This window comes from Mus caroli, chromosome 1 (assembly GCF_900094665.2).
Source record: "Mus caroli chromosome 1, CAROLI_EIJ_v1.1, whole genome shotgun sequence".
In the NCBI taxonomy this organism is placed as follows: Eukaryota; Metazoa; Chordata; class Mammalia; order Rodentia; family Muridae; genus Mus; species Mus caroli.
In genome coordinates, this window is record NC_034570.1 from 102,360,380 (window position 1) to 102,374,650 (window position 14,271).

Sequence of the window (14,271 nt, forward strand, 5' to 3'; positions counted from 1 at the left end):
TCCTGCATCTGACTAAGGCAGATGCAGATACTCACAGCCAACCATTGGACTGAGCCTGGGGACCACAATGGAAGTGTTAGAGGAAGGACTAGAGGAGCTGAAGGGGATTGCAACTCCATAGGAAGAACAATAGTATCAACTAACTGGACCCCTCAGTACTCCCAGGGTCTATCTAAATCACCAACCAAAGAATACATGGACAGGCCTATGGCTCCTGATACATATGGAGCAGAGGACTGCCTTGTCTGTCTTTAGTACGAAGGGAAGCCTTTGGTCCTATGGAGGCTTGATATCCCAGAGAAGGAGTATGCTAGAGGGGAGAGGTGAGAATGTGTGGGTGGGTGAGGATGTACCCTCTTAGAGGCAAAGAGGAATGGGATGGGGTGGGGGGTGTGAGAGGAGACCTGTAAAAGGGGGGTAATATTTGAAATGTGAATAAATAAAATGATTAATAAATTAGATAATCTCAAAGCCAAGACGCCAGCTCAGAAAAAAAAAGAATTCAATCCCAATGCTCATTTGCCACTTGATAGTTGTTTGGCTTTAGTTTAAATGTGTATGAAGCATTTCTCTCCAGCATGTCTGTGAACTACATGGCCATATGATGCACTGGAAATGAATGTATAGATGAGTGTTATCAATCATGCAGGTATAAGGAGTAACTTATGAACCATTTCTCCAGCTCCCACTGAGGAGTTTTTTCCTTGAATATACTACTTATGTTCACAATTATATTCACCTGCTATATGTTATATGAGAACTTGTTTTAACTATATTTTATGTTAATAGCTCATAAGATCTGAAACCTCTACCCATATGCCTTCCATCATTCTCCATTCTCTGATGTCGTTTATACAATGGTTTAGACACAAGATTTTTCTCCCATTCACCTAGACATCCTCACATCAGGTATGCTGGCTGGCCCAGTAATCCCATGGATTTGCCTGTCTTCTCATCTTCAGTGCTCAGTATAATGTCTGGTTGTTGTGTATGGAATCCTGGAATCAAGCCTAGGCTGATACTTACTGGTCCACCAGACAAGAACCAAGTGTTTAGGCAAAAGAGCCTTTAGTGCACATTTTACATTTAAATAATCACTTCCAAAATTTGAAGCTCCGGTTAAAATTTAAGGAGAAACACAGACTTCAGGAAGAGATTAATCTTTTCTATGTCAGCTATATAGCAATTATATTTCATATTTAGTTTTGGATTCTTTTATTTTCCCAAGAAAAATTTCAGGTAAAAGCATAGCATTTTCATAGTATACTTATGCTTTTATGTAATCATTGATATCTGAAGAGAGTGCCAATTTATCAGTGGAAAATGTACAGATTTGAGCTTATGGTCTCTTTGCGGAATTAAATCCTAATTACCATTCTATTACCGTTTACTCTAGGAGATATTTGCTTAAGGCAACAAGATTTAAGTTCTATGGTATTTTGGTTTCTAAGTTCCTTTGAAATATAAGTTTCAAGATCCAGTCTTATGTACTTATCCGAAATAATTGAAGACTGCTTTTTCAAAGACCTATTTCATCATGTCCCTATTTTAGAATTGTGCAAATCCTGCTGGTTTGCTCTAGTTTTCTCTATTCCTGAGGCTCTATGGATATATTACTGAATAATTCACAACATTTGCATCTCATAGTTCCCATTGTATTATCTGATCTATTTATCTTCCCAAGGCAGTTTAAGCCTCACAGTACATATTCCTAAGTATTCCTCTTTTGTTCTCTTGGTTTGACTTTGAATTATAATTCCTAATTACATGCTGCTCAATATAGTTCAGATTTTTCATTTTTAAATTCATTTTGATTTTATCAGTTTCTATTTTTCTATTCAAAATTAGTTTCTGGGGGTTATTATGCTTAGAGAGGGGTATCTTTTAAGAAAAAGTGATATTTGCAGAGACCAACATTGCTACCCAGTTTAAGTACTCATGGAGGACTGTTGTCTTCTCACCTGTAATTTGACAGTTCATCATATTGTGTTAAAATATGCAATAAATGTTGGATATTTTTCCTAGGTGTGTACTGTTTCTAAACATTATGTATCTTAACAGCCATCTGTATAAAATGAAAGAGGTAGTAATTAATTCTAATTCTAAGTAACTAATTCTAAGATTTATATGGTATATTGACAGAAATTGAATGCATAGTAGGTAAATATTAGTAGGTAAATATATTTAATTCATATTCACATACACTATTGTTACTCATATGTTTATATTTACATAAAATTGTTTTTCAAGAAAGTCCCAAGAGAACTGATATGAAAAAACAATTCAAAACAAAGGAAAGAGGCAGATGGTGTGATTATACGATATACTATATTTGCAGATAAAGTCATTGCTAATACCAGTACCTTTCTTTTAAGGATGGGGTATTCCTGTTAGACAATCGTTTCATCAAGTGAATTTGTTATCTTCACCTCTTACATGTATTATTAACTACAGAAATAACAAAGAAGCTGATATGCCCAATTTTTAATTTTATATTGATGGAGTAGTCAGAATAACAATATAAAATAAAAGCAGTCATAATGGTTAGAGGTGCAAAATTAGTTGTTGTCAAAGGAAGTGAACATAGAATTTTGGTCCTTACAGGAAGGTAGATTTCATTAAAAGTTGAGAAAACTAGTGTGTCAAACTGATATTCAAATTTAATATTAATAATCTCAGATTATGGTTTTCAATGTAATTTAGTTGTAGTGAAGCCAATTAATTGACCATTTATAAGTTAAATATCTCTGACCTGTGATCCCTTTGACCATGTGTTATTTGAAACAATTTAAATAAAGTGTGCAGAAAGATTGCAATCTTTAAGCTGTCACCTCACTGTGATTGATTGCAGATTAAAAAGATTCTTATGGGTTAAATATGATCATACTGAGAAATTATAAACACACAGTAACTTAATAAGCCATCATAGTTTGTGGAATATTAGAAAATCATGAGAATGTTTTCTCTCAGACTACAGAAGAGACACTTGTTGAACAAAAGCAAATATATATCCATGCCTTCTATTCTGTGTTTGTCTATTAGGATAATTTCTGAAAGTGAGTTATGAGTAAATCAAAGTTTCTTCGATATGGAAAAATTTGGCAAGCATAAAGTTCAGATTTTATGTATTAGTTTGACATAAAACATGGAAAACCGAAAAGAAATCAAAATATTTTCCTGAAGTGCTAATGAAAGATTTATTTTTTACTAAATATGACTTAATAATTATTGATTACTGAATATTTTTAGTTTCCTAATGTTACTATAGAATATAGGAATCCAGTTTTATCAGACTAATAGTTTATATCCTATTATAAATTACTTACTGTGTACCTGTGTGAGTGTGTCACTACATAAATATTGACAAAATAAAAATATAGTATAATATCTAAGGATACTTTCCCAAACTTCAAGCTAACAAAATTTAAATAACTAGAAATGAAGTATTGCTAGTTATGAGTATCTAAACTCAAGTGATGCTTGTTATTTCATCTTTGTGTAGTAGCTCAGGAATTTGAAATTTGCCTCTCTCACCTGTATTCAGTTACTTCTAAGCTTTGTGATTATTTTAGCATTGGGAGAGTGCTGTTAATAAGATCTTTTATAATGAGGCAATTAGAGGTGTGAAAAATAAGCAGCTAACTTTGATAGCCAGATTCTATCGTAATGTTGTTGTAATTGCTTCAAAAATAATAGCTCTAAGTAAACCTCAAATGTCAAAAGCATCGGAATTACTTTCAGTTGTAGTTGTGGGTGTGTGTATGTGTGTGTGTGTGTTATGCATTTTTGACTGTGTATGAGCCCACATGTATGTGAAAGTGTATATACTTGTATTTAGAGACACATGTGGAGGCACCAGTTTCACAGTGTCTTCTCCCTCAAACTCTACTTTTTTTAATAAAGAAGGTCTCTGAGTGACCATGGAACATGTCAGCCATTTCTATTATTCTAGCTTGACAGCTTGACCCAACCAACATTCCTGGTTTCTGTTTCAGAGCTAGGATTAATGATGGCTGCCACACCTGCTGGACCTCACTGTAAGTTCTGTGTATCCAAACTTGTCTTCACTTTTGCAAAACAAGCCTTTTATTCACCAAACAACCTCATCTACATCTCCAATTTTTTTCTGATCATGTGAAATAATTGTGGACTTGTTTGTTCCACAGTGTTTTGCAAAGGTGGCAAGAGATACACATTAATATTGAAAGAAAATAAAGGAGAGATGAACAGAAATAAATCTTTGAAACCATGAATAGATTTTTTTGTAAAATAATTCACTTTACTATTAAAATGAATTATGTTGAGTCAAATTCTCAAGATTACCAGTTTTTAATTAAAAAGTTATTCAAAACTTATTTATAAATAAAAGCAAGAACAAAAGATGTAAACACATAAGTTTTAGAATTCAAAGAATAAGAAAGTATTTTCGGAGATATTCATGCTGAGTGAGGCCCATGCTTACTTTACTATGGATTTTGAAATAAGGAAAACATGAAATATTCATAAAATCATTGCAGTTCATAAAGGGTACTTTTGATTAGATACTTCACACATGATGCTGTTGAGCAAACAATATTGTTTTCACTTTATTTCAAAAGTAAATAATCAGTATGCAGACAGCAGATAAGCCACTGAGGAGTTAATTTGTGATGCTCTTCATGTACCTCTTTTTCACCGTTATACATAGTGTGCACAGGAAAGGTGTTTGACATTAAGAAATAAAATTTGGCCTATGGGAATAGGAGTTATTTAAACATGAAAATGTAGAAGTACTGCAGATGTGAAGCATACACATACAGGTGTGTTTGTAAGTGTGACTATGTTTAACAGACAGAATTAGATATAACATATTTATTGTTATATAAATTATAAATGCCGTTCATCCTGCAGTCATGGTACTTGAAAATAAATTATTATATGTATTTGGAGCAGGAAAAAAGAAAGGACAAATTAATTATCATATCCTTTTTTATGTTCTCATTATTAGAAATAAGACAGACACTGTATTTGTAAATTGTTATTCATTTTCTGATCTTTGCTTGAAAGTTTTAGTTGTTTTTGCCCCCATATGGTCTTTTTACCGCATGGCATTTTGGAACCAAAACTAAGACAGAAAATACACTGAGAAGCAGAAAAGACTCTTGGATGTTGTTGTTGCTGTTGTTGTTGTTGATGATGATGATGATGATGATGGTGGTGGTGGTGGTGGTGGTGGTGGTAATGATGATTTCTGACACAGAGTGTTCTAGGATGTTCTGCAACTCACTGCCATTAAGGATTAGTGGCCCTGAGAACTGATCGTCTGTTCTCCATCTCAGGCATGCTGAGATTATAAATTTCTTTCACCTGGCTATGTGGTTCTGATTTTTAGAGCCAAGCTGTTCTGGAACTCACTATTGCCTAAGAATAGTCAAGGTGGGAGGCTAAACAGACCAATCAGCTTCTCAAACTTTTTGAGGTGGAGAGGTTACAAATAGAGAACAGAAGTGAGAAGGGATAGGTTCACAAATGGAAGGAATGTTTACATCTTTCCTATGAGTCATGAGGGTTTTCTAAAAATTCTAAGTGCCATCTATTTTTTTTGTGTGGTTTCCTCCAGTTATCACTATGGCAACTGCCAGCTACTCAAATACTTGAAGTGTACAATTTAGCATACAGGTGAAGTTATAATGAAGTTTGCCGTTCTTTTCACTCTCTTTGACACCTATGATTGATACAGCCAGTTAAGTCACCAGAAGTAGAAATTCAGGTCTACATCTATCAGAGATTAGGAGGATCATGGCTGAGTAGATGTTTCGCCAGTTAAGATAGGCATGACTCAGAGTAACAAAACCTAAAAACAAAAGTTTCAAAGCAATACTAAGAAGAATGCATGTTACTATTTTCTTTGCATTTTAGTAGGGTGTGCAAACATAATTTGAACAATGTGAAAGTGTACATTTGAACTATATGTCTCTTTTGTCTTTAAAGTGAACTAATATAACAAAGCAAGCTAAAAATCTGGAGAGACATACTACATTATCGATGTTCGTTGCTACTGTAATGCAATGGATCCTGGTGTGCTTTACTGAGATTTAAAATCTTACAGGAGTCATCAAGACTGCCCTTCCAAACATGGATAGAGAGGCTAAAGACCAGTATTTGCTTGTCATTCAGGCAAAGGATATGGTTGGTCAAAATGGCGGACTGTCTGGAACCACCTCAGTTACCGTGACCCTGACTGATGTCAATGATAACCCACCTCGCTTTCCACGAAGTAAGTCATTCAATGCAAAGAATAATATGAAAGAAAATATTTATAACAATTGTTTTCAAATGCTTTTATACAAGTCATTCTTAAGACTTTCTCCTAATTTTGCATTTCATCAAGAGCCTAATTTAATCACACACTATGGAATAGCAAGTCTAATACAGAGATGCTTTCACAACTTCATACTTCTCTCTAAATAAAATAAAATATCTCTTGAATTTATGCTTTAAATATTGGATAAGTTTTCTTTGTAATTCGGTATTTATGTTTATCAAAGATTTTAGTTTTTGCTTGTAAGAGTTTAAAATTGTAATCATTTATTTTTAAAGTAATTTTTATTATAATTATTAACATTTTCATTCCACAAATGAAATTTATGAGATTCATGTCATTATAATCGTATGCCCATTCTATGCTTTTAGCCAGGTCATGTACAACTCACATTCCTTTTACAATTATATCACCTCTCTCTCATAAAAACTATAAACATCTTAAAAATAACACAATCCAACCCATCAGAAATCCACACTCAGATGATCTTCTGCACAAATTGTCCTTTGAGAGATCCAGAAATAAAAAAAAAATAAATAAACAAATAAAAATACAAATTTGTGTCCTATTTGTAAAATTCTTTTGTACTACACTTTTGTGTTTATAGCATGTAGGATTTCTTTAGAATGTTAAAAATTGTTTTCTTTCTTTCTTTCTTTCTTTCTTTCTTTCTTTCTTTCTTTCTTTCTTTCTTTCTTTCTTCCTTCCTTCCTTCCTTCCTTCCTTCCTTCCNTCTTTCTTTCTTTCTTTCTTTCTTTCTTTCTTTCTTCCTTCCTTCCTTCCTTCCTTCCTTCCTTCCTTCCTTCCTTTCTTTCTTGCTTTCTTTCTTTGACAATTGTGTCACATATATAAACATATATAATAATATTGTCCATCATCACCTGCTCTCATTCCTTCCTCCTTCCTCAGAAGCCCCTTTTTCCAGAGTCTCCTCATCTTTTTTTTTTTTTTTTTTGTGGCCAACTGCATTGCATTGTCTTAAGGAACCTTTGTAAATGGGCAGATAATTACTACTACGAGGTCATTTTTGCCAATCGCTACTTTAAGGAAGAGGACTCTTTTCTCCCCAGCAACCCCTATGTTTAGCTTAAAACTTACAGGCTAGGGGGAGCTGTTCAATGTCTCTAAAATGGTTGTCTAGTAAAAATATGGAACCCAATTCACTACTAACAAACAATATTGATCACCGAATTTGGCTAATATGCAAACTCCTATTCTTCTTTCATTCCAATAATAAATGTTTTGATTTTATATGTATATGTATATATACATATTTCCAAAAGCATAGTAAAAAGCCCCATGGTTTTTATTAAAAGCAGACCTTTATGTCTTTGAAGGAAACACGGTTTAAAAAAGAAACACAATGACTGCTTTTTTTCTAAAGCTTGAGAAGTGACGATATTAAAACATTTAATTTCGATGTTTTCCATGCCATTCTTATATGGAGCACAGCTTTTGCAGTGTTTCCTTGCCTTCCCTAGATTATGAAGTAAAGAAACCAAAATATATGTATTTTCCTGTTTTTCATTTTATCCAGCTTTTCTCCATAAATTAGTTACTATTATATCTTTGAAATCTTTGAATTTTACTAAGGACACCTATATGTGTGCAAGTAATCCATTAAAAATGTTACACATATATTGTGATCATTTTAAAGATTTCAGTATTCAATCTTTCAAAATTGTAGGTCAAAATGGCAATGCCCCTTTCTTTTCAATGTCCCTCTAAAAGACATTCTGTTCCCTATATATGGCACACTGCAAATGCAGCATAAATTTATAACCAGTAGAGTATTAAGTAAAGTTCAAGGGCAAGAAAAATAAATGATTAGAAGAAAAGTTCAAGGAACATATTTGTGGGTGCTGTTCCTAATTTTTCCACATCTGCCTCTCAAAATACATTTTTATATGAAAAATGGGTGAAAAGGATTATTAAGGGTATGGAATTTGTTTCTGTATGTGATTCCTCTTTTTATTTCTTTCTTCTCCTTTAAAATAAGTCTACTTATTCTTTTGTAATATTATGTCTGAAATCATGGTTACAGAGACCAGCGATTCAAGTCTTTTATCTCTAAAAGATATCAATGAACAAAGACTTATATTTCCTTTCCCACGGTCTCTTGCAAAGTATTGGAGAAGTTTCTTCGTAAGTAATACCAAATATGAGAAAATTAACAAGCTAGACAAACCCTTAGCCAAATTAAAGGGCACAGAAACAGTATCCAAATTAACAAAATCAGAAATGAAATGGGAGACAGAAACTGAGAAAATTCAAAATGTAATTAGATCCTACTACAAAAAGTCTATATTCAACAAAATTGGAAAATCTAGATGAAATGGATGATTTTCTAGACAGATACCAGGTATCAAAGTTAAATCAGGATCAAATAAACCATCTAAATAGTCCCATAACCCCAAGGAAATAGAAGCAGTCATTAGAAGCCTCTGAACCAAAAAAAGCTCAGGGCCAGGTGGTTTTAGTGCAGAATTGTATCAGACTTTCAAAGAAGACCTAATACTAATACTTCCAAACTATTCCATAAAATAGAAATAGAAGGAAGACTATCCAACTCTTTCAATGAAGCCACAGTTACACTTATACCTAAACCACAGAAATACCAACAAAGAAAGAGAACTTCAGACCAATTTCCCTTATGAATATTAATGCAAAAACACTAAAAAATTATCATAAACTGAATTCAAGAACACATCAACATGGTCATTCACCATGATTAAGTAGGTTTCATCCCAGGAATCCATGGATATTTCAATATATGGAAACCCATCAATGTAATCTACTATATAAACAAACTCAAAGATAAAAAAACAAAAAAAAAAAAAAAAAACATGTGATCATCTCATTAGATACTGAAAAAACTTTTGACTAAATGCAATGCCCATTCATGTTAAAAGTATTGGAGAGATCAGGAATTCAAGACTCGAACTAAAATATAATATAAGCAATATACAGGAAACCAATACCAATATCAAATTAAATGAAGAGTAAATCAAAGCAATTCCATTAAAATTAGAGGACAAGCCTACCCACTCCTTCCTATATGTTCAATAATTAATCAAAGTTCTAGCCAGAGCAAATAGAGAATAAAAGGAGATCAAGGGGTACAAATTGGCAAGGAGGGAGTCAAGATACCACTCTTTTCAGATACTGTGATAGTATACATAAGCATCCCAAAAAATTCTACCATAGAGTTTCTACAGCTAATAAACAACTTCAGCAAAGTGACTGGTTATAAAATTAACTCAAATAAATCAGTATACTTTTTCTATTCAAAGGATAAATGGGCAGAGAAAGGAATTAATGAAAGAGCACTCTTCACAGTAGTAAAAAATAACATAAAATATCTTGGTGTGACTCTAGCCAAGAAAATGAAAGATCTGCATGACTAGAATTTCAAATCCCTGAGAAGTTTGTAAAGAGGTAATCAGGAAATGGGACATCATTTGAGGTATAAACGAATTGAATTATTAATTTTAAAAAGTCACCATAAATAAGTAACCCAAGATGTTCCTTGACAAAACCAAATTAAAACAATAACTTTCCACTCACCCATCTCTAAAGAGGACAGAAGAAAACTCCAGCTCAATGAGGCTACCTATACTCAAGAAATCACAAGAAATATATAATGTTACATAAGTAAAACAAGAATCTCTCTGTCTGTCTGTCTGTCTGTCTGTCTGTCTCTCTCTCTGCTCCTCTCCCTCTCCCCCTCCTCCTTTCCTCCCTCCCTCCTTCTCCACCCCCACTAACATCAAAATAACAGGAAGTAAGAATCGTCAATGATTACTATCTCTCAATATCAATGTACTGAAATCCCCAGTAAAAAGATATGATCTAACAGAATAGATAAATAACCAAAATCCACCATTCTGCTTTACACAAGAAACACATCACAGCAACAAAAATAGACACTACCTCAGAATAAAGGCTGTGAAAAAAAATTTCCTAACAATTGGAATCAAGAAACAAGCTGGAGTAGCTATTCTAATATTGTTTAAAAATAGACTTTCAACAAAACGTAATAAAAAGTGATGAGCAAAGACACTTCATACTCATCAAAGGAGAAAAAAGAAAAGCATCCAGAGGAGATCTCAATTCTGAACATAAAAAGAAGAAGAAATACAAATTAAATTCCAATGTTAAGTTATCAGCAATAACAGCAATAATAGGCATGCATTTGGACTATTGTATCAGGAATTGTTTTTTTTTGTTATTGTTGTTATTTTTTAGTACAATTAAGGTGATTATTGTATCTAAATAATGACATACTTAGGAACTGTACTTCAATTATTAGTTTATCTTCATTAATAAAAGAAACATATATCTTACATATAGATATACAGCAATGGGGATTCTAACCTGTCTTTGGGAAACTTGTTTCTGTCACTTGTTACTGTTGCATCATCAACCTCAATTTTCTTGAAATTGCATGAAAATTGTCATTTGTTTTAGCTTTTCTTTAACTGAATATATATATATATATATATATATATATTTATATATATATATATATATATAATGAAAAAAATAATAGTTCCTAACAGAAGGAAGTTAGAAGATTCTGTTCATTTTTATTTTGAAATTTTATAGGATCTTATCAGTATAATGTTCCAGAATCGTTGCCGGTGGCATCAGTTGTGGCCAGAATTAAAGCTGCAGATGCAGATATAGGAGTCAATGCAGAAATGGAATACAAAATAGTGGATGGTGATGGACTGGGGATTTTCAAGATATCTGCTGACAAAGACACACAAGAAGGAATCATTACAATACAAAAGGTGCTGTTTCCGGTTTTATTTTTATTCTACCAGTACAAGGTCACAAACTATCGTGCTACCAGAATAGCTGTCATGGAAGAATGTGCCAGACACATTGAATTTCATACATAACCATTCGCATTTTAATTTCTTATATGATAAGCTATGAATTTATATTTCGATCTCAACATCTAGTGTAAATTTGAATGGCATTTTCAATAGTACCTGTCAATTCTATTCTCTGAATAAAAGCTATGGTTATCTATAGTGCTGTGCCAATTAGACCTAAAATTTTGATATTTAAATACTCAGAAATAGAGATAATTGCTACATTCTAGAGTATTACACTAATAGGCAATAAATTTTACCCAAAATCTTTTTTGCAAGAAAAATTAAATTATGCAACATATATGAAAATAATATATATATATATCATATATATATGTATATATATACATATATGATTCATATATATATATATATATATATATGATTAGGAGAATCATATATATATGTATATATGATTAGGAGAAACAAAGTGAGGGAGTCTTGTTGCATCATCAACTGCTTTTTTAAAAAATATGAAACAGTTACGAATGGAGGAATTTGTAGTAGTAAAACAGCACGGCAAGCTTTGAAATCTGTTATAGTCTATCATTTACATAAAAATATAGATGAAATAGCAGTATAAAAGGAAATCATATATCCTTGCTTTGGCATACTCAAATTTGCTCCAACCCATCTCTAAGTAAGTGCAGGTTATATTAGCTTTATTCTCTTTTCAGTGTTGCATATGAAGTTTGGCAAACTGTAGTAAGGAAAAAATTAACAGAATTGTTTGCAAAGTAGTACAACATCAAATACTTGAAATATTAAAATTTTTGACACTTACAACTTTTCCTAAATTGGCATATTTGTTTGGCTTAAAACCCAGGTGCATAACTCTGTAATTAACAGCCACTGATAATTAACAAACCGATAATGAAAGTTTATAGTTTAATTGTTTTATTGAGACATATGTTTGATTTCAAGCCAATAGGCAAAATATTTCTACTTTGTATTTCCAGTGGACAGATGCTGTTTTAGTTCATACTGCAATGATCCTTGTGCAAAAGTTTTAATAAGTAGGATAGACCAACTGCTTGCAAAATATTTTCTTTTGCGGTCTAAACAAAAGGAATGAAATAAGGTATACTCCTGCTTAAAGATTTTTAAAAGACATTATAAAATCAATATGGTAATATTCAAGAATTTGAAAACATACTGAAGATTTTTTAATTGAACATATTAATGTATATCATATATCTTAATTGACATGTTGGAAATAATTGAAATTATAACTGGCATGAGATATTAACTCAGTAATAGAGAATTAAAATGTATCTTTAATTTTTATTTTAAATTAAACTTTTTATTTAATATTTAATTTATTTACATATCAAATTTATCCCCTTTCCAGGTTTCCAATCACACCTCCCCCTGATTCTATGAGGGTGCTCCCCCACCCACCTATCCACTCCTCCCTCACCTCCCTAGCATTCTCCTACACTGGAGCATAGAGCCTCAACAGGACCAAAGGATTCCCCTTCCACTGATGCTAGATATGGCCATCCTTTGCTACATATGTAACTGGAGCCATAGTTCCCTAAGTGTGTACTCTTTTATTAATGATTTAGGATCTGGGAACTCTGGGGTTGGGGGCCTGGTTGGTTGATATTGTTATTCTTCCTATGGGGTTTCAAACCCCTTCAGTTACTTCAGTCCTTCTCCTAACTGTTCCATTGGAGTCCGTGATCTCAGTCCATGGTTGGCTGTGAGCATCATCATCTGCATTTTTCAGGCTCTGGCAGAGCCTCTCAGGAGACAGCTAGATCAGGCTCCTGTCAGCAAACACTTCCTGGCATCAGCAATAGTGTCTAGGTTTGGTGTTTGCATCTGATATGTGTGTGGGCCCATGTGTGCTGGCATAAGTGGGACCATTTGTGCTGGCATATGTGTGTGGGTCTTCCGTGATATATATGGCAACTTTCAAAATTAATTTTCTCTTGCCATTATGTGGATTCAGATTCTGGTCCTCAGTTTGGGCAAGAAGATCCTAAAGCCTCTGAATAAAATTTCTAGTCCCAAAGCTAAATTTATAAATTTTAAAATAATTTCTGTATATTTTTAAAATATTAAAAAGTGAACGAGAACCAGAACTTTCTCAGGTTAAAGCATTAGGTCACTGCAGTGAACTTAAAGGGAAACACACTTTAACAAAGATATATGTAAACAATTCAACAAGGAAACTTTCACTATAAGTGGCTGTTAATTTCTGTCGATATCAATTTAAAGTTACCTAGTCATATTTCATTTCTGGATGGTTGCTCAGTATTATAAAGGTATTATTTATTCCAGAAAATATGAGAAAATTATTAACTGTTTCACAATGGAAGACGAGGTAAATTACTCGAAAAGAGAATTTCAAATAAATGGCATGCTGCTCTTTACCCTATTAGCAGTTTAGAAATCATTAATAAAAAAAATAAAAATAAATGTATGCCTATGTTTTTCCAAACCCCGTTTTAATTTTATAACAATCACATTTATAGAGAATAAAATATTATGAAATAATTGTCAAAGAATTAATGAATACTATGCATTTTGAGTACAGTAGGAGAAGTTCTGTAATTTATAAATGCACTTTGTAGTCAACTCTGTTGCTTAGGGAAGGAACTCATAAATACAGAAATACTTTCCCAAGAAGTTCCTTTTTGTTGAGCAGAGTCCCCTTTTGGAAATCTCAGTGTAGACTCACCACATTGAAAGGAACTTGCATTTTTACAAATTGGAATCTTAGATAAAAGAATTCTTGCCTTTTGGACAACTTTCCTCTAACCTTTGGTACTTTCCTACTACTGGATGTCTGTCTTTATTTTTTTTTGGGGGGGGGGAAGGGTTTATTCAGCTTACATTTCCACATTGCTCTTCATCACCAAAGGAAGTCAGGACAGAAACTCACACAGGGCAGGAACGTGGAGGCAGGAGTTGATTCAGAGGCCATGGAAGGGTGCTGCTTACTGGCTTGCTTCCCCTGGCTTGCTCAGCTTGCTTTCTTATAGAACCCAGGACTACCACCCCAGGGATGGCACCACCCACAATATGCTAGGCCCTCTTACCCTTGATCACCAATTGAGAAAATACCTTACAGCTGGG

At 33.1% G+C, this 14,271-nt stretch overlaps 1 protein-coding gene across 4 annotated transcripts in view; it reads left to right on the forward strand.

The window, feature by feature from the left end:
• Cdh7 (cadherin 7) overlaps positions 1 to 14,271 on the forward strand; it is a 159,527-nt gene that overhangs the window by 72,628 nt on the left and 72,628 nt on the right. For 3 of the 4 annotated variants that reach the window (XM_021155566.2, XM_029480694.1, XM_021155574.2), the window contains 2 exons: positions 6,089 to 6,256; positions 10,910 to 11,097. In XM_021155566.2, the coding sequence (XP_021011225.1) occupies positions 6,089 to 6,256; positions 10,910 to 11,097 (356 nt within the window). The remainder of the gene's footprint in view (positions 1 to 6,088; positions 6,257 to 10,909; positions 11,098 to 14,271) is intronic. The other variant, XM_029480696.1, reaches the window with a different exon arrangement.